Source organism: Choristoneura fumiferana, chromosome 6, assembly GCF_025370935.1.
Source record: "Choristoneura fumiferana chromosome 6, NRCan_CFum_1, whole genome shotgun sequence".
Taxonomy (NCBI): Eukaryota; Metazoa; Arthropoda; class Insecta; order Lepidoptera; family Tortricidae; genus Choristoneura; species Choristoneura fumiferana.
Genome location: NC_133477.1, coordinates 2,873,420 through 2,900,911, shown reverse-complemented (window position 1 = coordinate 2,900,911; position 27,492 = coordinate 2,873,420). Strand labels below are relative to the sequence as shown.

At 37.1% G+C, this 27,492-nt stretch overlaps 1 protein-coding gene across 1 annotated transcript in view; it reads right to left on the bottom strand.

Annotated features, from left to right (window-relative positions):
• zip (myosin heavy chain 10) overlaps positions 1-27,492 on the bottom strand; it is a gene marked incomplete at its 3' end in the record, with an annotated part of 62,644 nt that overhangs the window by 12,125 nt on the left and 23,027 nt on the right. The window contains 1 exon segment of the mRNA XM_074088851.1: positions 1,581-1,737. Within this exon segment, the coding sequence (XP_073944952.1) occupies positions 1,581-1,737 (157 nt within the window).

Genomic DNA, 27,492 nt, shown 5'->3' with positions numbered 1-27,492 from the left:
ATCTTTACATCTATACACATACTCGTAGCATTATCTTAGGACTGATACTTAGCTGGGGCTTTTATGAGGTTCTAATTGATTACAGGCGATATACAGGTCTCCAGACTCTGGTACATTCATATTATTCATGGATTCCACATTACTACGCGGATTTACTGTATGTATCGCTATGAAACATAGGAAACATAGGAAAAGGTAGTGTCTTTAAGGCTTGTGTAGTAAGTACTCGAAACCTTACTTAGTCGAGAAACACCAAAAGAGCCGTATCGACTACATACCAATAAACCTGTCAAAATTTCTCCAACATAAAAAAACACTAGAAACTCCCAGATAAAGATAAAACGCAACATTTCTTGAACTGCTAGTATTACTTACGTTTCGAAATAGAGCCTTACTAGAGCACCGACAGAGTTGACATACTATCTAAAACGAAATGGCAGTTGCAACCCTTTTAGTGTTAGGTCACGATTTGCCTAATTGTCCACTAATGGGGCGATGCGATACGAGCGCGTCCACGACTCTCCTATCTCGCTTGCGGTTGGCTTCGTGATTTAAAAGGGCTTGGAATGTAGGTGTTTGAGGTATTAAGGCTTGAAGGTCACAGTGGAGATTAGAAGCATTGAGTGCCGCAGCGTTGCAGTTGGATACTGGAGTACGACATAAAGTAGAAAATGGATGAAGAAAGAAGAAATTACTTAAAAAACCGGCCAAGTGCGAGACGGACTTGCGCACGATGGGTTCCGTACCGTGATCTATACAACATTAGACATTAGATAGCAAAAAAACACGTTTGTAGTATAGTAGCCCCCCTTAAATATACTCAGCGGCACAAAATTTGGCCCACTCTACATACAAAATTACCTATTACTGCATACATTTAAGTGCCAGATTTTATGCCGCTCAGTATATTTATTTAATCTTAATTCTATGAAGCAAATATTCCATCGAGGGAGTGAATCTATTCATATTCTATGACTAAAATATTCTATCGAGCAAAAAACGGCAAAAAAATTACGTTTATTGTATGGGAGCCCCCCTTAAATATTTATTTATTCTGTTTCTAATATTTGTTGTCATAGCGGTAACAGAAATATATAATCCGTGAAAATTTCAACTGTCTAGCTATCACGGTTCATGAGATGCAGCCTGGTGACAGACGGACGGACAGCGGAGTCTTAGTAATAGGGTCCCGTTTTTACCCTTTGGGTATGGAACCCTAAAAACTGTTGTCAATGCTAAAATACGAGGAGGAAAACGGATTCGGCATGTCAAGTCAACATTATCATTTTATCATCATCATTATATTATGTATCGCACAGACGTAGGGTTTGGACAGGTGACATAAGATTTGTAGCGAAAAAGGAAGGTAAAATAGTGTAGTTCTTTCATACATCTGTCAAAGAAAGAAATCTTCGCGAAATTTATAAGATTCTTCCCTGGTACAGTCGTGTTCTTACACTTCTTAGCAAAAATTCTATCAAAAATATCCATACGATGATTCTGTTCCATAGTATCTCGTCTCAGGTCTTAAGGTCTATCAAACAAAGAGTCTTATGTTGTTATATCAGTATCATACAGACCTTGTAACATTGAGCGGTAGGCCGTATCTGTGATGGCGAACACGTGTGGAGGTACCTCGTGCCTCTTTATGCCTTTATACCTCTCCATGATCTTCTCAGTGTAGATGGGCAGCTTCTTGTAAGGATTGACCACCACGCAGAAGAGGCCTGAGTAGGTCTGTGGAAAAAAACAGAGAAGGTTAGTCGAAGAACATGAAGAAAAATACTGTGAATTTAGTAGAACTAGTGTGTTATTCTGATAGAAAGTACTTCCGGGCTCGTTCTAGGTCTTATTAACCCCCGACGCAAAAAGAGGGGTGTTATAAGTTTGACCGCTATGTGTGTCTGTGTGTGTGTGTCTGTCTGTGTCTGTTGTGGCACCGTAGCTCTTAAACGGGTGGACCGATTCGAATGCGGTTTTTTTTTTAATTTGAAACCACGTTTTCTAGCGATGGCTCTTAGACATGTTTCATCAAAATCGGTTTAGCCGTTATCGAGATCTCTCCATAAAGCCTGTGCCGGTTATTTGTTTCCCAAACCTCCACACGTCTCACCTGTGTAATGCAGATATTCATTCGGATCATAGTGGTGCCCTAGTAAAACAGAGAAGTGGCAGCTGTCATGAAAGTTCCGTAATTTTTAAACTAACCTACTTTTACAGGAGGGAAGCCGCCGTAATAAGCTAGTAACGTAATAAATTTTGAACACGTGAGTAACCATCCAAGTGTTATTGCCAGCCTTCATTAAACCCAATGGGTGACAATAAATTATCTCAACCGGTAAGTGATTGAATGATCTCAGACACATAAATGACATTGCTGAACAGGTTTTGAGATCGGGACATGTCGCGAACTGAGTGTATTGACGTGGAACGAATTGCAAGTTAGGCGTCACGATCTTTCGGTGAAGTTCTCGGACTACTGTAGTGATCAAGTGATCTGAAACAGCTGACGGCCATGGCTTCATCACTGTTGCATAACTCCCTATCCCGCGGTTATTTTTTTTACATAAATTTGACTTAGATTTAAGTATATTCTTGTTTTGGTTTTAATTATTATTATGAATTGAATCCTAATTTGAAATTTTAAATTTATTTTTTATTATCGCTGACAATTTATTTTAATAAGATTTATTTTTTTTGTATACATTTGACGATCCTTTTGTGAATTTCTTCTAATTAACTGACATGTGTTTATAATGTATTTTTTACATACATACATACATATAATCACGCCTCTTTCCCATATGGGTAGGCAGAGACCACTTCTTTCCACTTGCTACGATCCTTACATACTTGTTTCGCTTCGTCCACTTTCATTATTTTTCAAAAGGTAATAAATAAATCTAATCTAATCTAAATCAATCACGGACCCTACATACATACCATTCTACTAAATTGTCACCAATAAGATACTTCAGTCAATAAAAAAACAATTAAAACCGTATTTGATGCATTAACGCCTCTATCGGCATACAATTCTGTATCAAGTGCTTTTTGATTATAAACTGTAAGAGCAGAACAGAGAGCTCCGTTTTCAATATAGAACTGTGTATCTATTTTAGTTAAAGGAACAAATGAAAATGAACTCTACATCGAAAAGAAAAAGACATGATTTCGAATTAATTATTTATTAAAATTTCGTCACCTTTCATGAGAGCGATGAAATATGGGCAGTTGATTGAATTGAATATGCAGATCAGAAAGATCGCCATAGGACATTGTCACAAAATAAGGCATAAGACAAAGTGATGAATGCAGATCATTTGGCAATAATGAGTGACGACCATGACAAAGACAATTAGCTTGTGCTAATTGTCCTTGTGGACTTCCCATTCCTTGAAATTTGAAAACAAATGCAACATCTATTACGGCCACCTTCCAACTGGAACGGAGCAGACTCCGTAGGACTCAGTTTAACTTACATCCCATCGGCTGCATGAAAGTAGAGACTTCCACCAAACTTCTATGAAGTTGATCGTTGCAAATTTGACTGAGTCCGTACAATACAATACAAATATTATTTATTGATCACCAAAAGCAGTACAGAGACATTACAAAAATAAAAAATACTGTAGCAAATTGCAAGCTAATCCAAGTGGGTTAAATACGACTTCCAAGATTTGACCCTTACTAACAGGGCATGCAAAAGCTTGTAAAAATCACACTATAAGACATACATTGCAAATTTGCAAAACTGCAACGGAACGTCGCATAAATCATAAGCGCACGTACAAACGAAGACGAAAGTAACCGCTTCCGTATCCGCTTCCACTTGCAAGAAATGCGCAAGAGTGATTCACGCTGCGCCGCCGCAACAATCGAGAACATCCGTGAGATTCCGTAAACATGGTGTTAGGTAACTGAGGACTTTCTTGTTGATCTATCATCAATATGTCGTTAATGCGTCATGGGAGTTAAGCGGCCGAGGAAGCTTTGGTAATAGTTGAATGGGTTCATAATGGCGTTGCGGTTAGTGTATCACCCCGTATTTGTCGACCCGAAATGAACGACAATATTCTCAATGTTTTAGAATATCGCAGTTTTATGATTTAAAATTGGGTTTTTTTTGGCGTGCCTTGATTTTAGAGAAGCCGATATTTCAGCACAGTTGCATGCGCCATGATCACAAGACAACTCATCAGACGACCGATCATGAAACGACAATAATGTATGGCCTGATAATTCCAACCCTCATATTATTGCCATAAGGGTTTAATATTAAGTCCAAGAAACAATCGCATACCGGGGTGGAACCTTTTCATGGTCGATTCCACTGTTTTTTTTTTGGCAAATGTATGGGATGGGATGGGATGTATGGGATGCTAAGCTGAGTCTTTTTGGCATCACAGTACAGCACAATGTCTCTTATTTTCCTCTCTTCTCCTATTTATGTTTTTACTGTGTTTTTGTTGTGATGTAGTGTGTTTTTCTTGTCAATAAATGTTGTGAGTTTGAGTTTGAGTTTGTCCACATTGCGTAAGTAGCACAAAGGTTCTATCCTGGTAAGCGATTCAGTTTCTTTGATTGTACCACGAGTGTACATTATTATCATACAATCGGCAATTACAAGTCTTATGTTAACTGCACATATCGCTAGGAAGATATATTTTGTAGTTTATCTACTATGGTAGGATATATGTCTGTCAATTAATAAAAACAATCGAAGACCATTCCAAAAATATGTCGTACTGTAACTGAAAGACTGTGAATGTTAAAGACATGTGCGAGAAGCGGCAGGATGTTCGAACAAATTGGATTATTTCATTTTCCTAACACCGCTCTGCACTGCCTTCCCATTGGCCTTTTTTTCTTCAAACACCTATCCGCTTCCTCGCACATCTCTTGCTACTCGCAGATGCGTAACCTTCCAACCACTTTTTGATACTAACATCAAAAATCTATCACAATAACCTAACCTAACTTCACTAAATATGTTAGTACAGAAATATGTAATTACTGGCAGCACATGCTTCCGTTCCAAATCGAGCGCTAAGTTGAGTAATAATAAACCGTTACTCTAACAATGAGACAATGTGTTCAGGAAAAACCAAGCGACGAAATCGTTGAAGATCTAAGTATCAGTTCCGCGAAACAGCGGGCGATCCACAACGAAGATGCCGAAATTGTTGGAGAGGTTAAAGACTAACTGGTTTGAAGACTTGTTTAACCTTTGCACAGCTATAATACAATTATATCTCAAGTTAATTTTAAAAATAAATTGGTGATGTAATACCAAGTACCAGAAAATAATTAATAAAAACTACGTCGATTAAAATATGTATATAAGTAACCCGGGAGGGTTTGAACAACATGAAGAATAGAAAAACTTTTGTAGTTTCACAAGTGAATAAAATTTAAAGCGAGGCAGTAACTATATAGAATTATTATATCAAAACTTAATATAATTCGTTTTCAATTCATCACGTTTAACATTAGACATATATAAGATGGTGACTTTAACGAGTTATGGATGTTTCGAGGCATTATTCTCATTTGCAGGTGGTAGGGGTAGGCCTTGTGCAAGGTTCGCCCGGATTGCTACCACCATCTTGCTCGCTAATCCTGCCGTGAAGCAGCTGTGCTTGCACTGTTGTGTTTCGGCGTGGAGAGTAAGACAGCCGGTGAAATTACTGGCACTTGAGGTATTCCATCTAAGACCTCTAGCTTGGCAACGCATCTGCAATCCCCCTGGTGTTGCAGGTGTCTATGGACGGTGGTGATCTCTTACCACCAGGAGACCCATTTGCTTGTTTGCTATCCAGTCAAATAAAAAAAATCTCGGTTTACCTACACAACATCCACCCGCAATCTCTTCAGACTATCAGTTATCAAGACGCTAGTAGATGCGACCAAATATCGGAAACTCATTAAATGTAATCGGGCTCTACATCCTCTAGAAAAAAGGTACGACTAATAAGCAGTAGGTAAGCAAGGGCTAGTTTCAATAGTACCTAATACGAAATGCGTGCGGCTCGTTCAGGTCAAACAAGGAGCATTGAGACGACAATAAACTAAGCGAAAACAGCCAATTAGATAGAGAATTATTACTTTGAACTAATTGCCGTGCATCATAAAACTATTATCGAGCGGTGAACAAATCAATTTGTTCTGATAATTTATGAAGGACTGCTTGTTTGGTTTTAGATGCGGCTGGTTAGAAGCGCAGTTTATCATATTAGTATAATCAGCATGCAACTCTTGCAAGAACGTTCGTCTTTTCACAATCCTAAGAGATTTCTATTCCTATTTTTATACGTTATATTTGTTTTAACGTATGCAGCATTTGTTTATTGTCTTGTGTCTAACTGCAGGGCAAAGCAATGACCTCGCTTTGTCCATTTCCCGACCCATCCCTGTCTTTTGGATACCAGTTGGTGTCAAAACTGTTTAAATCATCCTGCCATCTCCTCACGGCAGACATTACCCAGCCAGTCCTACTTGAGTTTGGCAGTCTTCAGATCGACTATTCCAGTTCTTAGGAGCAAGGCTTAATAAATAAAAAAACTAAGCTTATTAGTTTATCAATGTTCCGCTACTGAGAAAAGACGTACCAAAAAACAGGTTCCTTCATTGCATTCTTCATTCTCCATGCTTATTCAGCTTTACCTTAACTAGGTAGGCGCATAACATTTTAAATTGTCCAACGCAAATAATTCTTCGAGATAAACGTAGTTATCTCGGTCGGCGACTACAAAGCGGGGCCTGTTTGATAACATTATCGGGGAGGAGGGCAATTGCTCCGAATCAATTTGCGATCTGACCTGATGTCTAGAGGACGTGCTCTTGTAAACACGTTTATTGTTTAGCTACTCGCGCAGAAAACGGTTTAATCATCAAATGTTCTTCAAGTTAAGCTAAGTATACGGTAAGACGTAGATGTGTATTTTATATGAACCCAGGGGTAGTTTCCATCAATCAACACCAGCTCGAGGATGGTTCACCTTCACTGCGCGGTTTCAGCGATTCTTATTGTCCTAACGTGTAATTTCAAATTGACTGGTGGCTAGGGTTTTTCCGACGTGCTACAACATGGGATAGATGCGTTTAAAAGACAACCGTACCGTGGCCACACCAGTATCTTCATTATGATCATATTCTCTGCTTCCATAGAAAAAGAATAATTCTTTGAGTAATATTTGATAAAAAATCAAAATAATAATATCTGGTCAAAACTAAACAACTCGGTGCTGGATAGGATTCCTAAAGAGTAACTGGGTAGGTAAGATACTAAAAAGGTAAAGTGAAGAATTCAAATGTTAACCTAGATTCAGAATACAACGTTGAAACGGAACCCGCAATTATGTAAATAAGGGCAATCAAACTATGGATAACAAAGAAACAGAGCCGCATTTCTATGTAAAACATTTAAATTGTTGAAGGTTTACTTACACCCACGATAGCAGCTAAATAGTCTTTATCTATTGAAGCAATAGCGCGTGACAAATAGACACAGAAGGTAAGGCAGAAACTGATTATCCGAACATATTTAACATTTACTAAATGCGAAGCCAATTAAGAGGCTAGACGTGCTTAGTGGTTAATAATGATAAGGACTAAATAACTACGTATATTTATAAAGAAAAGGTTGATTTTGGTTCTTTAGTTAAGTAAGGCTCTAGAAGAGTGGCTCTTGGCTGGCAACGTATCGGCCATCTAGTAAACTGAACTGAACTCAAGGACATTTCCCCGTTTTAAAAACGAAAAATCCACCATCTGTCGAAGTACCGTATCAGAGTTGTAGCGTCACAAAAACTGCATCGGCACAGTTTCCACGGGCCACCTTCCTTATTAGGCAGTATCAATCGCCGCTTTATTCGGATTATCATCATAGTATGCCAACGGTGCGTGCGCCATGGATCCTACTAACGTAGTAATAAAAATAACCCTACAAATCCTACTAATATTACCAAAGCAAAAGTTGGATTTGGGCGAAATTCGGCAGCAGATAACTGGATCTCCGGAATAACACAAAGGCTACTTTTGATCTCAGTATCCTCACTATGAAATCCCGAAATTCTAACCGTTAATTCTAGGGAGAGATATGACATTTTGCAATTGTGTTCTTCATATGACGTAAATGAAGATCACGGATGTAACTTTAATAGTCTAACATTAACACCTATTTTAACAGACTTCTCTGAGTGCCAGATAACTTTATTAGATACTATGAATTCTTTGCACACTAATTGACGGATAACAACTAGTATTTCATAATACGATTGCGTTTATTTAGGTTAAAAGTTAAATGCGGGTATAAACTTGAAATATACGACAGCAGCACTCCTATGCTCCAGTTTCGTACAAACAAGGCAATACAATACAAAGCATTTATTTTGTGCGAATAGTGTGTTGATATTATATTATTGGGCAATGTTATGGCTAACGGTAAATAAAGACAGTTGCAATTCTAATGTAGTCAACATTGTTGTAAAGTTGTCGGTAAGCCCAGTTGTCAAACCAAAACAGTTAACGAACATACACGCAAACATTGAAAGAACAATAAAAGCTTGTAAAAAAAATACACCGAATGACCCTCCCGGCCAGTGACACAAACTGTCATGTAACGACGCGCGTGCGCACAAAGAAAAGGTAACATCGGATGACTCATGAGTATACAATTCAAAGCGAGTTCGGCAAAATGGCCGCTATACTTTACGACCTTTTTTTACGACGTACGAAACATATTTCCGAGCTAAATTATAGCCATATACGGCAACCGGTATGGAATTACCTCCAAAACGCTGTATCAGAATCCAAAATTTGCATAACGGAAAAAGTAAGTATATTATGTATTCTATTCTCTTTTATTACAATATACTATTAAAAAAAACAGCCAAGAGCGTGTCGGACACGCCCAAAAAAGGGTTCCGTAGCCATTACGAAAAAATTAAGATATATCTTTCTAAGGATTTCGAACTTTATACGGAATCTTCCAACTTTATGTATATTTTTTTACCTTAGACTGCTATTTACTCTTAAACTACTAATAATTCTCAAGCAAACTTAACCGTTATAGTTTTCCTTGAAAGTTTGATATACTTACTACCATCCTGAATTTTTTCAAAGTTTTCCACCCACCGGTTTAGATTTTAAAGGGGAGGGGGCACTCGAATGTCATGAAAATTTGCACTTTAAAGTTGAATATTTCGCAAAAAAATCACTGAATCGAAAAGTCGTCGTAGCAAACCCCAAAGAAAAATGGTTTTAAAAGACCTATCCAACGATACCCCACACTATAGGGTTGGATCAGAAAAAAAAAACCCCACTTTACGTCCATGGGAGTACCATTTTTTTTTACAATTTTTTATTGTACCATTTTGCATTGCATAGTTTACATATACATAATATCCGTACAAAATTACAGCTTTCTAGCATTGATAGTAGTCCCTGAGCAAAGCCGCGGACGGATAGACAGACAGACAGACAGACAGACATGGCGAAACTATAAGGGTTCCGTTTTTGCCCTTTTGGCTCCGGGACCCTAACAATATCTTCGGATTTCCAAATTACTTTTTGAAACAAATAGTTTGCTTTCGCACGAGCTAACAATTTACAACGAAGCGAACAAACAGACGTTCAACTTCAAACAAAAACTTTTAAGGAATTCACGAAAGACAGAATTCATTAGTCAGTCTAATGCCAGTTATCATTAAGACGTGGGCAGCCTTGAAATGTACGAGAAACCTAATTATCTCCAAGACTTCTACTGGAATGTGTGCAATGTATATCTATGGTATGTTCAAATATTTGGAAGAACATTAATTTCGGCACTTGATATATCCAATATCATTTAGTTGACCTACACCAACGTCATTATGATCAGCATCTTCAGATTTTAAACGTTATCAAAACCCAATTTTCGTAGTTTAGTCTTCCCTCTAGATTCACTACGCATCTACATAAAAGATGAAATATCTGCACAGATAAATTCTGGAGTAAATTATTTTCATTTCATAAAATGATGATGATGATATTGATGATTATGATGAAGATTAAAAATAAACTTGAGTAATTCAACACTATGTAGACGCAGCTGAAAGGTAATCAGAGGATTGTGATAAGGAGGCCTGACTTTGAACACTTCAATTGAATCAATCATACAGGGTGAACTGACGATAAATCTCCAAGTATCGTTGGAGATCGATCTCGCCACATGAATACTGAGTTACGGAGCAACTTGCAGGATTATAGATAATTCCAAATACGTTATGGCCATACATATTCTCGGAGCAAGCGGCTGATTCACCGCGGCATAGTAACGCGCATCTGTTCAAACTAGAAGCAAGGCCGTGCGAGGCCGTCTTCAATTACTGCACCAACTATTTGTTAATAAGCGATTGAAATTATACGAAGGAGAAAACAATTAAAGGTAAAAATGGTGGTAAGGAATGGATGATATGGAAGATAACAAAGGTTTAATTAAAGATAGATTCGATGTGTTAAATGTAAAAATCAGGATGGAAGACATTTAGCATAGTCATAAGATTGATGAATGTAGAGGAAGCGAGAGTTGTATGCCAGAATCGTAGCAAGTGGAAGGATGTATTGTAGTCTCTGCCTACCCCGTTGGGAAAGAGGCGTGATTTTACGAATGTATGTATTTATAAGATTGCATTTCAATGTTGTTTTTTTTTTCAATGATATTAAAGTTTTCTGGTGAATCATAGTTTAGTGGTAGGTATTTTTATAACAAGGCTGTATATTGATATAAAATACAGTTGCAATTAAGAAAATTATCAAGTGCGACTTAACCAGATAGACCCGATATTCCTGTTTGTCCGGAAAAAGGTTTTATGTCATGCACGGCATAAGGAAGTATAGTTTCCATTACAATAAGAGAATAACAATACTGTCTATTTTTATCATACCGTAGCTGAAGCCTAGGTTATATAATGAAAGCAATTTTTTATTCATTACATTGCTGATGGAACCAAGCAGCTAAAGAGAACGAGTTAGGAGAGGACCGATCGAGAGCCGCAATGGAACGTTATCTGCCCCAAAAATACTTGCAAGGTCTAAATTGGGCTGTCCAGTGACACCCTGTTCAGTAGTTAACAACGAAAGAATCTGCTACTGTCTGCTTAGATCGTTGCAATAGGATATTATAGGTGGTAAAGTTTAAATACCCGTGAACATTGCAATGATTATGGAGCCTTAGCTTATGGGTGATTATCTCTACTTTCGGAACGATTAGAATTAAATGTTTGAATGTGATAGGGTATAATTGAGTTCTCTTAGTTGTTTGTGACATTCAAGCTATAAAAAGGTCTAAGAACGACCAACATTGTCCTTACTATTATCCAGATGACCATACAAGTTTACTTAACCGTAAGTATACCGCAAAAATTATTCAGTATTACCATGACAAAAGACTTACTTTCCCACGTACAATTTTACCATGAGTCACAGTACATCAGGGAAAAATGCTAACGTAGGTAGTTGTGGTGTTTAGTGGTCTGTCCAGTTTAAACACAATGTATCATTCATGAACATATATAGGTAATGATAAACTTAGAAGAAAAGACCCATCTTGTATGTAGCAGTGTACAAAACTGACGAAAAATGTATGTGTCTGATTATCTATACGGATACGCTACTACACTACATACATGTACGAGGGGGCTGGCGTAAGTTTTAATATTAATGGACAAACCCTCCTTCCCTCAAGTTCTCTGAAATCTGTTATATAGCTTCACTTTTAACTACATTAACTTCACTTGTAACTTTACTAATATCGAGCAAATACATTATGAAGACGGGATGCTATTGGTCGCATTCGTACAACGACCTTAGAACGCTTCTTTTGGTCAAAGTGGACTCAAGAAGGACCATAATAGTGCAACAATAAACAGACGCCCACCTATCACACGAAAGGCAAATGTAATCCGTCAACGAGATGCCGGAGATTGTCCGGTAAGGCCTGGCGATGGAAATTATGGAAATATGGAAGCTTAAAATACCGTGAAGATAAGATCAGCTGCTGTGTTACAAAGATAATCAGTAAGAAGTCTATTTGGTTATCATTACAGTTACAAGCAGCTCAATAAACTGCAGCTGTCAGCAACAATACTCTAAAAAAGGCTGAAAAAAAAAAAACAGAAATCAGAATCGTTTATTTACTACGGTATTGATAGTAAAGAACGTACAAATGAGTGAAACTTTAAATCGGCACTTTAATATCCAAGGGCCATTTCACTTCTGGCAGAGAAAAGCAGAACTGAAATACAGCACCGGCCCTGATGTAGCGCAAGAGGAGCTGTCGCTCTAGGTGCCAGATAATAAGGGGCGCTACTTTCTTTCTTCTAGTTTCCAGTTCAAAATAAAATTAAAATGGCGCCTTGGGAGAGGCGCGGAAGCGGTGTAGACAATTTCACTCTACCTTAATCAAGGGCTAGGGCCGGCGTTGCTAAAATAGCGCATACTATACTGCATGTTATACTGAAAAAGCTTCAGGTGTGCTGTCGGAAAGTAACTGTTTTCAACCAATTAGCATTGCGATAATTCGTTCATTATCAAAGCGTTACGGCGCCGGGCGTTGAACCGAGTGGCGCGCGCGCAGGATATAGGCTCGTTTCGCGTATCGTTGCGCATCCGTTGCGTTACGATACCAGAGCAGACAAAGATAGAATAGTTTTTAAATACATATAATTTAAACGGATAAGAACGAGGGTATTACTCCATATGTCTTGAGCATTTTGCTGACACTTGAACTTGATCATAGCAGCAAATTAAATTGAAAATTAAGGTGGTATAAAAAATAACAAGTCATATTTTTTCAGCATGACGTTTACCCAAGTTTTTCATTTTACTTTTTATTTCATTTAAAAAAACCTGTTTTCCTCTTTAAAATCAATCTTACGTCCGTTTTTATAAGGTCTGTTCGCGGAGCTAATTCTGTTCATTTATTGTACTGCCTTCATTATTAATAACTCAATTTCTAATTTCTGCTTAAAACTGTGACGCGCCACGGTAGGTTACAAGAATGTCATAGACCAAAATCGGTTAACACTCGAGCCTAATACCTAACGTCGTTAGAATTAAACTTAATCAGTTAATCAGCTTTAACCACAGACGGGCGCAAAGTCCTTCTAATCCGGCTTCCATTTCAGGGTGCATCGTTCTTCTTGAATGTGAAGAGTTCACGGTTTGTTCTAGCCACCTCCAATGTGCATCATACCCTACCATGTTCTTTTGTTACACGATTATAAAGTTCTTTAGAGTGAGTTACACCAAGTTACTATAACTATAATAACCAACGTCAAACCAGTCATCAAATCCCTTCGATTTTAAATTCCTTCATTTTGATACCCTCGATAGATTAAAATAAAATAAAAAATTTTGAAGACTTTTTGGCGTCAAAAATCCGCGATTTAAATTTTTTAAGAATTTCATGTACCCAGTGTCACTCGCGTCATAAAGACGAATTCAATGACGTATCATTTATCAAAATCGGTTCAGCCGTTGAGTAGTTATGAGAGGACATAGGAATAGACATACATACATACGGGTCAAACACATAACCCTCCTTCTTCGCAGTCGGGTAAAAACAGTAATACCTATGACTGAAACAAAACATCCGCAGTTACCAAACCCAGCGAGACCTTCAAGGTCCGACTTCATGCCATCATCCGCCCTAAACCTAAACAAGTGTCGTCACCTAGCCATAAAGATTAGCCGAACGGTGATATAACTCCATGATAACCTAGAAACCGGTTGATATGACGTCATTATCAACCTGAATATCGAAATGGACGTTTGAAATTTCGTTGGTTTGTACAAAATATGTATGAAGTAAAATGCATGGTGTCGTGTGATGTGATGACTCATGATATGAATAAGCAATGAGCATATTTATGATGAGTATATTTTTGCGCTCACGATAGGAGAGGCGCTACTTAAAGCGTATCGTGATCTTTTATTAGGGTTCCGGAGCCAAAATGGCAAAAACGGAACCCTTATAGTTTCGCCATGTCTGTCTGTCTGTCCGTCCGTCCGCGGCTTTGCTCAGGGACTATCAATGCTAGAAAGCTGTAATTTTGAACGGATATATACGAGTATGTAAACTATGCCGACAAAATGGTACAATAAAAATAAAAAAAAACAGTGATTTGTTTGCGAAATATTCAACTTTAAAGTGCAAATTTTCATTAAAATCGAACGTCCCCCCCTCCCCTCTAAAATCTAAACCGGTGGGTGGAATTTTTTTATAAAAAATCAGGATTGTAGTAAGTATATCTAACTTTCAAGAAAACTATACTCGTAACGGCTAAGTTTGCTTGAGAATTATTAGTAGTTTAAGAGTAAATAGCAGCCTAAGGTATGAAATATACCTAAACTTGGAAGATTCCGTATAAAATACGAAATCCTTAGAAAAATGTTACTTATTTTTTTCATAATGGCTACGGAACCCTATTTCGGGCGTGTCTGACACGTTCTTGGCCGGTTTTTTTATTTGAAGTTTCAGTAAGTTGGATAGTTTAAGTAACAAAGCGTCTAAGTAGCAGTGGCCTGCACCGAGTTGCCAACATTATTTACATATTATGACGTCAGTGATAAAGTGATGACAAAGTGTGGTAAAGCTTGTGTACGCTAATTCTGAGTAGTTATCCCAAAGAGGTTCCAAAGAGATACCTAACTCACACTTACACTTCGGTTGGTCTAACAAAAAATTTCACTTTACGCCACTGGTGTCTAATTATTTTTTCTCAGAACTATCCCCATTCAAAATTTCCATTTAACCTAAAACGAACACACTAAATAAATTCAATGTAACAGACGGGTTTGGCGGCCATTGCACCTGCCCGAGGGGGAGGGGGGAGCACCACCTGTCGACCTCACAAGGGTTTTGTTTGATACTAAATTCGGGACACATTTTATTGATACTCCTCAACGTTACTTGAACGTGTTTCGAATGATCGTTAAAATCGTACGTGTCCAAAGCTAATGTGAAGTCGTCGGAAAGGTATATGACAAGTAGTGGGTAATTGAAGAAACAGGTAGGAATACTTTCGGTACTAACGATTGCCTTTTTGCTACGAATAACACAGAGGACGCGCTTTTATATAACGCAAAATTAAAATCTATTCGTTCCAATCCTGCTTCAGTTGGTAGGTAGATCTCTTCAAAATCAATTCTGGGAAATTAAGTATTTAACATTGCCTCTTCAGTGCCGTAAAGCGTATAAATCTTTAACGAATGCTGGGATAGAGTTTGCAGGCATTCGGACCGTTAATAGAATTCTCGATGGCGGCAGCCGTCTCGCCGGACGACCCGGCTCGTCAATTTTCCGGTCTGTCGCGGTTACAGCTTCGCTATGCCCTTAATCCTACTGTGCTATAAACTATGTCAGTTAGAATCCAATGTATGCTTAGTAAGAAAAGGATTGACAAAAAAAATACACTTTTGGGAAGTTGCAAGGTTCATATCTCATGAGCTTTTGTACGCGTCAACAAATAACCTATCGACATGATAGATATTGGATTGAACACTCATTTAGCAGATTCCTTGAGGCCACAAAACCACATGGCTTCACAATCGTATGAGCAACCGAAGCAATTAACTATTGAAACAGTAAAAGCATTGGATGCGTCACTACAACCCTCGAGAGGAGAGAGACTAGTGATTCACTGAAAAATAAATTGCAAAACGCTACAATCCGGATGCGTCGCTGTGCCTAAGTATAATTAATTCTATCAGATTCAGTTACGCGTCAAACTACGCAGTACATTCATCACGTCATTGCATATTTCCGGGGCTATAAAGAAAATACTAATAAATCTATCTGATGTTATTGCACTTGTACTTCGCTTTAATGCACTTTTATCACAACAGACCTAATATACTTTGCATTCCTAGTAGTTGCAAATATTGTCTCCCCATGTGCATTATAACCTTCCAGACTATCTGTCTAGGGTTGGGCTTTTAGTGCTTTATGACGTAACTCGGTGCATTTTTCTTTGCTATCAACAAATACAGGGGTCGATGCAACAGACAGTACACGCCCTGGCTAGAGTCTAGACTATCGTTGTTTTGCAGAATAATAGTCCTTTAAGCATTAAGTTTTAAGAGAATATAAAACTGGGAATGCAGGGTTGTTTACTTTAAGATAGTCAATATAGTTAGTGAATCAGTGGCATGACCACACACAGTGGAATTAGAAATCAACTTCAATTGGTATTTGACCCACTATGGTGTAGTAAGATGCGTTTGCGATTTGATACGGCTAATAAAGTCTAACAAACCCGTTTTGTCTTAAGAACCGTTACATCTCACTAAGTTATATCAATAGTATAAAAAAAATACTAAAATAGCATAAGTGAAGTACGTGGCATCCAGAAGTTTTACACTTTCAGAACCTACAGGACAGGCACGATAGCAGAGGCAAGTTCTCAAAAAGTATTTTTTATACATTTCGAATCTTCATAGCTTTCTTTCCTTTATCGTGAACATTCCTCAACCCCCGTATCACTACAGAACAATGTATTCGCGAATGATTCACGTATCAAATTCCCGCGCCTATCGCCTGTTGGGTCAACATGAGAAATATGACTCAGTCGCCTCACGCAGGTATGCAGCGAAGCTTTTCCCCTCTTGAGGCGTTTCCTCGAAATTGTGATCTCCATGAGCATGAGGCACTAATTAAAGTGCCGCTGATTTTAGGGCATTTAATAATTGATTTACTGAAACCCCTAGTGGGATTGTTATTTCAATCATCATTTCAATCATCAGTCATCATCAGTTAGCTAGCGTCGCCAATGTGAGCGTCGTTAACTATATCATGTCTATTAACAAGACATTCCATTAGTTAATTTAATCCCAAATGTTTATTAGTCATAAGTGTAGCTTCGCTGGTGTTTTGTTTTTGTGCAAAAGATACAGGCAGTTGAATTACTATTGGACCAGACGGTAAAAATAATTGAAGGGCAACCTAAATATAACAAACGTTCTCTACACCTAAAAGTGTACAATCAAGAATCGTCATAGCAGGGTAAACAAAATTTACTACACAGTCACTATGCTTTAATTTAATTTTTAATTTTAGTATCAATTATTTAATTTAATGTAGGTTATTTAATTTAATTTAATATTATTTGATTTAATTTAATTTATACTTATATATTATGTAAAAATATGGGTTACCAAAATGACCTGATATATTTTTTTTTTTATTTATTTATGAGAATCGTAACTTTATGCGTCACTATCATTATTTTTCTAAAGTATGTGATATTACCAAATCAATGAGCTATTCGTTAGTCACTTTTAGAAATTAAAAACTGATCCATGATTCATTAATTTTACAGCTGTTACTAAATTAAACACCATATTAAGTTTTCGGTTTAAAATTTGTACGATCATTAATTTCTATTTAAAACAAGTGAATCACTAAACCGCAGAATTAGCAGTAGCTGCGATCAAGGTAAACAAATCTTTTTCTGCAATGAATTTGTTATTCACCGGCCTCAATACATATTCCACCGAAACGCAAACTCAGTGCAATTACGCAAAATGACCGTAAATGGGGTTTCGTACACGTGATCAGTTTTAATTGGAAACTAAGTACCTAGAACAGTTGTCAACTCAGACTCACTGCTTAGCCATTTTGCTTAACCATTTTAATGAGGTTACTAACATAACTGTTGCGTTTGGAAACATTTTTTGTCGTAAACTTAGGGCTCGGTTCAGCACTCTCCGATAAGGTCCTGATATTTTACGTGATAGTTATCTGTGATGCCGTCTCTGTATTCGAACAAAGACGGAACACATTTCTGTCACATACGAGATGTCCCGAATACCGATGTAGGGAACTTCAGGACACTGGAGTATAAGGAAGATTTTGAACCCTAGAAATATTTTTAGAAAAGGTGCTTGTCGTAAATATAATGTAGACAAAAAAAAATACGCTATTTGGGATTTAAAACTCATTGCGAATACTCCAGTGTATCCACTACCTGAAGTTCCTGCTTCGTTATGCCGGACATCCTTTGTAATTTTAGGAACAGGCTCTTAATCAAAGCACATTTTATAAAAGGTTTCATTCGCGGTTAATTAAGGCCACGACCAATTTTAGACGAACCTACAGCGATAAAGACTTACGTAAAAGGAAAAAAACTCAAACCAAATGTGTACCTTTTGGAGAAGTGCATATTTCGGGAAAGTGAATTTCAAAAGTCTCGCCCAAGCCCCGAAACCATTGTCAAATAATTAAGTAACTTGAGTAAGCTTAGGTCCACGCTCCACTAGATTCGTTGCTTCTGGGGGAGCCTTCGCAACCATGACGGTTATTTTCATCTTTGTTTTAAGTTTGTTTTTGAAAATAAATTAACCAGGACCGCATAAATAAGAGTAGTTTGCCGGGGACAACTTTGTACGTGGCATATTTAGTTAATTGCGGTTTTATTCAGGGTTTCAGCACGTTTGTACCGAGGCGATATTTACGATGCAGTACATTGACCACGTTTTACTTGTTTGCGTTTTGGCTAACGACCGCAATCGGCCAGGGTTGCCAGAAACGATAACTCAGCACGCTGATGATGCTGTTAAACCCTTTTTAAGAAAAGATTTACGGAACATTTTTACTGAATTTAAAGTGGATTGAAAATAGAATAACCTACTTGTTTACATTCGTGCTACAAAGCGGATCGTATTAATTAATAAACATGAACTTGTAAGTTTTGCACGCGATAATAACCTTATTGTACGTGTGTTTTAGTAGCAGAAAGACCGTTTTGTTTTTAACGACTTCAAAAACAATAAAAAATGGAGGCTATCAATTCGACCCGTAGTAATTAATATTCGGAATCCCAGTTTATGTACTTATGTTTTGTATTTTTGTTTAAAACGTAGGTCTTAATATTTGCGCTCATCAATCGTGTAAAAGACCATCTTTTTCTCCTCCATCCTTTCTTTTTTTTTGGACTTCTACTCGCTAATTCCCTTAAAACATGGTGTATCTTTTCCTCCTCCATCCTTTCTTTTTTTTTTGGACTTCTACTCGCTAATTCCCTTAAAACATGCTGTATTAGGTACACATGCGTGAGGGACTATTTATCAATTAAAGGCGAAATCTTTACTAACATCTGAAGTTTGTTTATATTATATTGTTGGACGAACCCGCCATTTACGAATTTACGAATAAATTTACGGGCAATAGTACGGTAGTTAACATAACAAAAACTTTCCTTATGCAGACTTACCTCGATTTATTTTATTAAATTATAGCTTTATCGATACTACCGATTGGCCGTTGCTCAGTAGCTTCAGTATGCGCCTGTGCGGTGCTCGCATGAGACCTAAAACGTGTGCAATTGTCCAATTATTAGGTGTCAACCCTAGAAGTTGACGTAAACGGCGAAGTACAGAACGGCGGTGCATTGACTCCCGCCGTGTTCGGAACACCAAACAATAATTCAATTCGCATCATCATAACCCAAGCAGCCTTCTAATTAGGTCCTTCATGGAACCGACGCCTCATTAGGAATTTTTAGCACCTTTAAATGCACCAAAATTCGAGGAACACGTTCAATACTGAATTGAGTGAACCATGGAGCAAATCAGCAGCACGTCTGCATAAAATTATTCATCACATATCAGCACATCACGTTAAAGATTAAGTTATTCGGAATCTTTGATGATAACAAAATTGACTGGACTCGGTAAACAAAGTCTCACCTGCGGCTTGCGGATTGCTTACTTCCGAGTAGTTCTTGACTGTTGACATCAACATAATTATCAATGTTCCATGATGAAAGATTGGAGGAGGAACATTCTATTTTGAAGATTTTATTTGTTTTTTATTTAGGTATTAAACCTGAGGCCGTATTGTCTAACTTTTCTGACGCTCGCGATCGCAATCAAATGACAGTTTTTGTATGCGAAATCTGTCATTTGATTGCTCAATAACTGGCAATAAGGCCTCTGATGCGGACTTATAGCAGTTATGTAAGTACCAGTGGAATTTAGCTTTTGTTTTGTGTCTATTCGGTATATTCGGTATTGATCGAAGTTCGAAGGGGATAGTTTGGTGGATTGTAGTGTCCTGCAAGCATTACTTGGCCCAACGAGCCCAGAGGTCGTGGCTAGCATACCCGTTACACTTCCTCTCTTTTCATAATCCAAGCAATAAAATTGTAAAATCTGGAACAAATCTGTGTTCACAGGAAGAGTCGCTAGTGTTTGCTATAAAGACAGCTGGGATAGACTTCTCAACTATCAAAAACGTTGTTTTTCCACCTTGACTAATATTAAATTAAACAACACAAAAAAACTGCCGAGTACAGACAGTAACTGCCATTTGTCTCTCAGAAATTAGCATTTTGAGGACGCTGAGGTTGTTGGCTCACAAGTAATCATGTTCTCTGTCAGTGTCCAGCCGATGAGCCCCTTAGGGCCTCATGCGCGTAGTGGCTCAATAATTCGATGACGTCATGCCTAGCTCAACTAATATCAAGGCTTAACTCGAGCCATGCGCATGAGTTGAAAAATACCTAGTCAATTTTATAAAGTTTCCGAGGTCATGGCTAGTGATGGTTGACTATGAATATACATATAACACGGGACTATGATAAACTGCACGAAATTTCGCACTCAATAGTGCAGATTAATTACCTATTACTATAACTGTTGTCTCCAACTCCGTCTGCGAAGAAATCGTTACCACTATCCTGTGGGAACTATGCAATTTCCCGGTATAAAATTATCCAATGTCCTACCCACGGTCTTAATAATAATAATACTAATAAACCATTTATTCCAGGCAACACGGCCAATACAATAAATGCCTTAAAGACTAACATACCTATATACAAAATGTTATCTAAATCGGTTCAGTGGTTTAATTATTTTAAACAGGTGACAGGACCGCCCATTGCCACTTCAACTTGCATAGTTGCATATTCTTTGAACTATGTCGGTGACTTTTGTTCTTCGGCGAAGTTCTGTATTCCTTCTAAGAGCAAAGAAACTCCGACCAAAGCTCTCCATTGCTAAAAACGCTTATGAAAACCATTTACAACATTTCTTCACAATACTGTTTAAGAAAATTACAAGGCGATATGAAGATGAGCTTGAAAGTGGAAGACAATTCATTAGAATCAAGCTTAGCATAAAGACCATTATACCTTATTTGGGTGTGTTGTAGCTACAAGTCGCGACTATAAAAACTAGCTAAGCCTGGCTGGGACGACCGTTAATATGACTCACTAGCGAATAGGTACAGTGGACGTAAATAGAATCCTCAGTGACACGTGAAGTTTTTTTTTCGTTGTAACCGAAGGAGTGTGAACTGCAAACGTCTCTAATATGGAAACCTCTAATAAATAAAACCCATCCCTCATCATAGGACTAAAACTAACATAGAATATGTTATGAGCACTAAATAGTCGATACTGCTTCTTAATAGCGGGGTAGGCAACTCGTGAAGCCAAATATTGTTAAAAGACTTTACTTTCGAGAAAAATATTATTTTTTTTGGAGAACATAGATATACCCTCTTCACAAAGCTGTGCTTGAGGTTGATTCTTGGGCTCCATAGAAAACCAGCGTTGCTGTATATTACGTGTGGCAACACATGCTGAGCGGAGGCCTTTTTGGTGTCCTGCCGTGTCACCAAGTAACTTAGTTTTTATTGTTAGTTTTAGTGTTTGTCTTATTAACCGGTGGTAGTACTAATGGAACCAAATAAATCTTTCTTTCTTTAAGGCCAAAGATTAGTAATCTTTTAATAGGCACTAATTTGTTGTAGCCCTGTGGCTTGTTTAAAATTTCTATAATATGTAGGAATGTAACCAATTCAACGTGGTATTTTTAATTTCCGTTAACTTGAAGGGAAAAAACAACGTAAAACGTTGATAAAACGAAAATACTAATAAATATAATTCTTTATAACATTCCTTGTCTGAAAAATGGTTTTATTAACACAACACGACACAACACAAAAGATTTTCATTCATTAAAACGTGAGATAAAGCCGCAAACCCTTGTTTTCTTTTGACTTGTATATAAAGAGATTCGTGCACACGGAGTTAATTTACTAATGAAAGTAATTTGTTTTTCATACAATTGATTTCAGAAAAAGCCCCAAGTTGGCAACATTTACAGCATCCTAGCACTGGCTGAAAGCCAAAAGCGGCTATCAAACGGGGAAGAATTTCTGTACCAACTTGGCGATACTAATTTACAATAAAGGAACTTAATCCCATGTAATACGGTTTACAATCCTCCACTTTGAATTACCGCAGGAGCAACACGCATCCAGTGATGAAAGAAGGACTTTAAGGACATGGGGAACAGTCGACGATTGAAAAACATGGTAATGTATTGACGTGGCTAAAATACGGCACTAACCCCATAAAGGTCGTCTAGACTAAGTACCTTTGAAGTCTAAGTATCTCTTATTAAGCGATATCGATGTGCTATTCTTCATACAGCCACTACTTTAGAAAAAGCTCGTATATCAAAATTATAAATCATACTAAACGAACTTTACTATGTATGCTTCAAGGATCTGTTTAGCTTACGGATGATATACGATTATTATTTTTTGAAAATAGGGATGACATTTTACTAATTATGCAATTTTGCCCATCAGTTTATACAACACACAAGTTGTTGCCCGCAACTTGATCTGCTCTCTGCAAAAATTGTTTACTTTACCGGGATAAAAACACCGTGTTTCTCATGATTTCCGTTAACTTCGATAGATGGCTCAGTTCATTGATAGAAACTACCTGGATTACCAGGTAACTAACTTTTTGGCCAAATCAAATATTTTTTGAGTTCACAGTCATTTTTAATGTCAGATTGCAAAATTCCTTAACTTGACAAGTGACATTGATGTTTTACAAAATAAGTCGCTTTTAACACTTCTTTTGCTTAAGACGTATATGAATCAAAAACTTTAGTTACGGGTTTTAAAAAAGTAATAAATTAATATGTGTATAATGTGCATAATTAATGTATGTATGTATGTATGCAAATACTTTATTGTACATAAAACACAAAATAATACAAAAAGAAAACAACAAAACCAAAAGAGTACAAAGGCGAACTTATCCCTAAAAGGGATCTTTTCAAGCTAACCTAATCATCTTAATTCTTGATTATCATTGAAATCAAATACAATGTTAAGTGTAAAAAACGTTTTAGACTCTGTGTAGATTTTGAGATTGACCCTTCGAACAACAAACAAGGTTTACCTAAGTATTTTATTGATTTAAGTATAGACAAATATTGCCCAAGCATTAGTATAAATACTGATTTAATTGTCCAATTATCCTGTTGTCCTACACAATGACATTCGCACATTTCGTGGCGGTCGACGACCCCTGCTGCCTTGGTGGGCGGCGATTATTAAATTATAACGTGTTATAACGTTACAATTCTATTACGTGCGAGTAGCGTAAAATTATGCGTGATGGCGTTAAAAGAGTCATAGTCGACGCCTTTGTTACTAATGGGAATATGCGATGTTAAGTTGCTCTAGTTGTCTAAGTATGCTAAGCTATAGTACAAAAATATTTTTCAACCCTTAAAATAACGATATTGAGAAAAGTTCGTGGTTTCAACTTAGTAACGTAAACTGCTTTAACTTTGCCCAGGCCCCAACATTGCCTAATTTGATTTAGAGTCGATAAATTAGCACCCGTATAGGTTTTTATTCTTTTATCCCCGTATATATAGATAAAAGTTTAAAAACTTATACGGGTGCTAAGTTATCGACTCTAAATCAAATCAGGTAATGTTGGGGCCAGAGGGCAAAGTTGAAGCAGTTTACGGTATTCCAAAAATTCTTACAATAAAAAATACAAAAGCTAATCTTGGATCATGTGGATCTGCCAATTTAAGGGTTAATACAACCTTTTTTTTGTTGACAATACATTTTGTTGACTGTACTTTCATTGTCATCCGAACTACAATCCGTACCAAATTTCAAGTTTTATATCACAAACCAATTCGATGGTGTGTGTGAAGTTCCCAATCCGCACTGGGTCCGCGTGGGAACTACGGCCCAAGCCCTCTCATTCTGAGAGGGTGCCTGTGCCCAGCAGTGGGACGTATAATATATAGGCTGGGATTATTATATCACAAACCGTTGAAAAATTGCCCCTTGCGGAGACTTTCCTAGATTCTAATATCTGTATACTTTACTAGTACTTAACTAGTAAGTAGTAATCTTATGTTCTTAAAAAAATAGAAGAAAAATTCAAAGTAAGTATCACAAACAAACCGCGATGTGTATATGTACATTTTCGTGACATGGCCCCCAGTAAACAGATGAACCACACGTATTTGGAAATTAGGATTGACTTCTGAAATAATAATAATTGTTTGATTTTAATCAAGATCATATTTTCAGACAAACTAGTAAAATTAAATACTGATTTACAGATAAAAATCTTGCAATGAATATCACGTAGACTTTTATTACAGTGTTTAGAATATTAAAACAATCAACGTACATAACTTGGCATTTCAACTTTGAATGCCAACAGCCAGCTTCATACGATACGTTGATGCGGAAAAATATTAATGTATCTTTAATAACGAAACCGCAGGAATTTTATGACACAAACTTATTTGAGGAAATGTGTACGTACATACATAAGTACATCGTAGATAACAAAGCATGGTAGACTGACACCTAACGTTTAGAACGGAATTAGTATGACTACGAGCATACCAATAGCAAAATACTAGTGAATATGAAAATTGCATAGAGTGCAGTTGTACCTAACACTTCTCGCTTCGCTCGTCGTCGTACCTAAATTTAGGTATTTACCTTAGGCCTCTAGGTTGGCAACGCATCTGCAATACCCCTGGTGTTGCAGATGTTTATGGGCGGTGGTGAACTCTTACCATCAGGAGACCCACTTGCTCGTTTGCCATACAGTTAAATAAAAAATAAAAATAAATAAATTTCGAAACCAAAATCGACAGCAAAAGTGACCAATTGTGACGGCTTGCCGTGGCATTATGCTGAGTGGGGACCTATTTAGCGTCATGTATGTCTTTATTTGTTCTATGTTTGTTTTTTATGGCGTTAAATAAATGTATTTTCTTTCTTTCTTTTTCTTTCAACTACGTTAGGTACTGAAATCTCTTTGAAGTAGAAACAATTTGGCTTCTTTCAGTATAGGGAACAAGATAAATGACGAGACAGGTATTTCCGAAAAATACAAAAAAATCAGCGACCAAAAGAATTCGAATCTTGCAAATTTACCGGCCCATCCGATATCCGGTATTAGGCAGCCATATTGTCATACCAAATGGAATATTTAAATTTGCTACGTGTCCGGTCTGTGCGCCGACCTTGGTCTCGTGAGGACATTTGGGGGTTTCGGGGCGGGGGGAGCCAGGATCACTGCACGAACTGGTCGAAAAAACGTTGAAACAACCAGCTAAACTTTAAGTAATGTCCTTGACGCGCCTTGTTATGTTTCCACTTGGACTTTCAATATTCTCTAACGCAGCAAGCCTTATGGCCGAGCCATTGAGTCCACAATAGATCACAGTATACTAAGGAGACTATTTATGATTGGCAACTGTAATTTGGCTAGAATTTGATATAAATTCCAAACGGGTGGGATTGACAGTCATAAATAACGTTACGATGTGGAAATTAAGATTGAACATTAGTGTCAGTTGACTTCACTTTCACACTTAGCTTGAGCCCTATCATTTGAGCTTTACAATGATGTAAACAAAATTGTCTTAATGACTTGGCAATAAAAAAGGCAGTAGGTACAAAGAGGCCGGACAACCTTCGACCCGTTGTTACAAAACCTGATGACAATGACCGACGGGTGCGAGCGATGCAATAACGGAACGCGGACAATTATATAAAGAGCAATTACAAAAGAAACCCGGTATCACAGTGAGACAGTAACCGAGAACAATGTAGCCAAGTGTGCTATAATGAGAAACTATTCGAGTTCATAATAATCCCGTATAAAAAACATAAATGTGAAATGAGAGCCAAGTTCAACATTATGATACCTTGGTTGTTGAATTCAGCGACCAAAGACGTGAGACCTAAATGGGTGCCAAGTTTAATGGTCAGTCCTGAAATTTATTTATAACAACATAAAATATTTTATACACACACGAACATCACGCCTGTATTCCCAAATGGGGTAGTCAGAGCACACGAAACGTTACCGCTTCGGAGCCACTTCCTAAAAATATCATTTCTTCTTATAACTTTGGATAATTATATTGAAGCCTAAGGTCTAACTTGGTTAGTTCTCATATACGAATTATTATTAAGTTCCACCCTACCTACCTATTAAAACAGTCCTGGAAGAGCCCTATGATTAAATATAATTACATGTACAATAAGCATTAAATTTACTTTCTAGTAATTTTATAAAAGTCTAAGAAAAAAAAATTAGAAGAAATTATATTTTAAGTTGTTGTAAAATATTTTATGTTGTTATAAATAAATTTCAGGACAGACCATTAAACTTGGCATCCATTTAGATCTCACTTCTTTTGTCGTTGAAGTCAACAACCAAGGCATATAATATATCCCAATAATAAACTTGGCTTTCATTTCACATTTATGTTATTTGATGGGATATCATTACTTTTTGTACAGAAATTATTTAATTGTAAAATTATAATAAAATGATAAAAAATTACTATTTTCAGATTTATTCCTTTGCATTCACCCAATACATATCTGAATGCCAAATTTGAACTTTCTAGGTCATATGAAACTGGGTTAGTTTTGGTCTATAGGTCAATCAGTGATAAAATGAGGATTTTTGGACGTTAATATTTAATGAACCGTTTGAAGTGTGTTTATGAAATTTGGAGCACATGTGTATCTCGCAAGTCTCAATAAATGAGCCAAATTTGACATGTTTACGTGAAATAGTTTTTGAGTTATGAGGGGGTCAAAAGTGGCTCCAAATGGTTCGTGTAATATTACACATGGTGCTGCTCGCCAGTTCTGTTAGCTTGAACTTGGCTTGACACGCTACCACGTGTATAGATGCTAAAGTTGAATCAGATTTAGGTATGAATGCTAATCGATATATAGCCAGCTGTGAGCTAGATGGTTTGGAGCGGAGATAATTGTTCATATTGATGATGTTATTATAGATATTACTGTCAGTAATAATCTTGTTAATGCAACAAATGTTTTAGATTTTCAATTTTTCTTAGATAAAGTATAACTGTGCCTACTACCTAATTTGATTAATGTAACAGACTAAGAGCATTAGATTACCCTTCTATAAGACAAAAAGATAGATAAAAGATTTATCGTATATTTTCCGTGTATGAATACGGAAAACTCATCAATGGCTGTAGGCAATACTAAGCTTTGAATTTCTGCACGAGTAGAGTCAAAAAAATTAGCTAATATGTAGCTGATTCACTAAATTTTTTAGAAATATACGTTTCATGTTTTCGAAAGCTGGCTCTTTT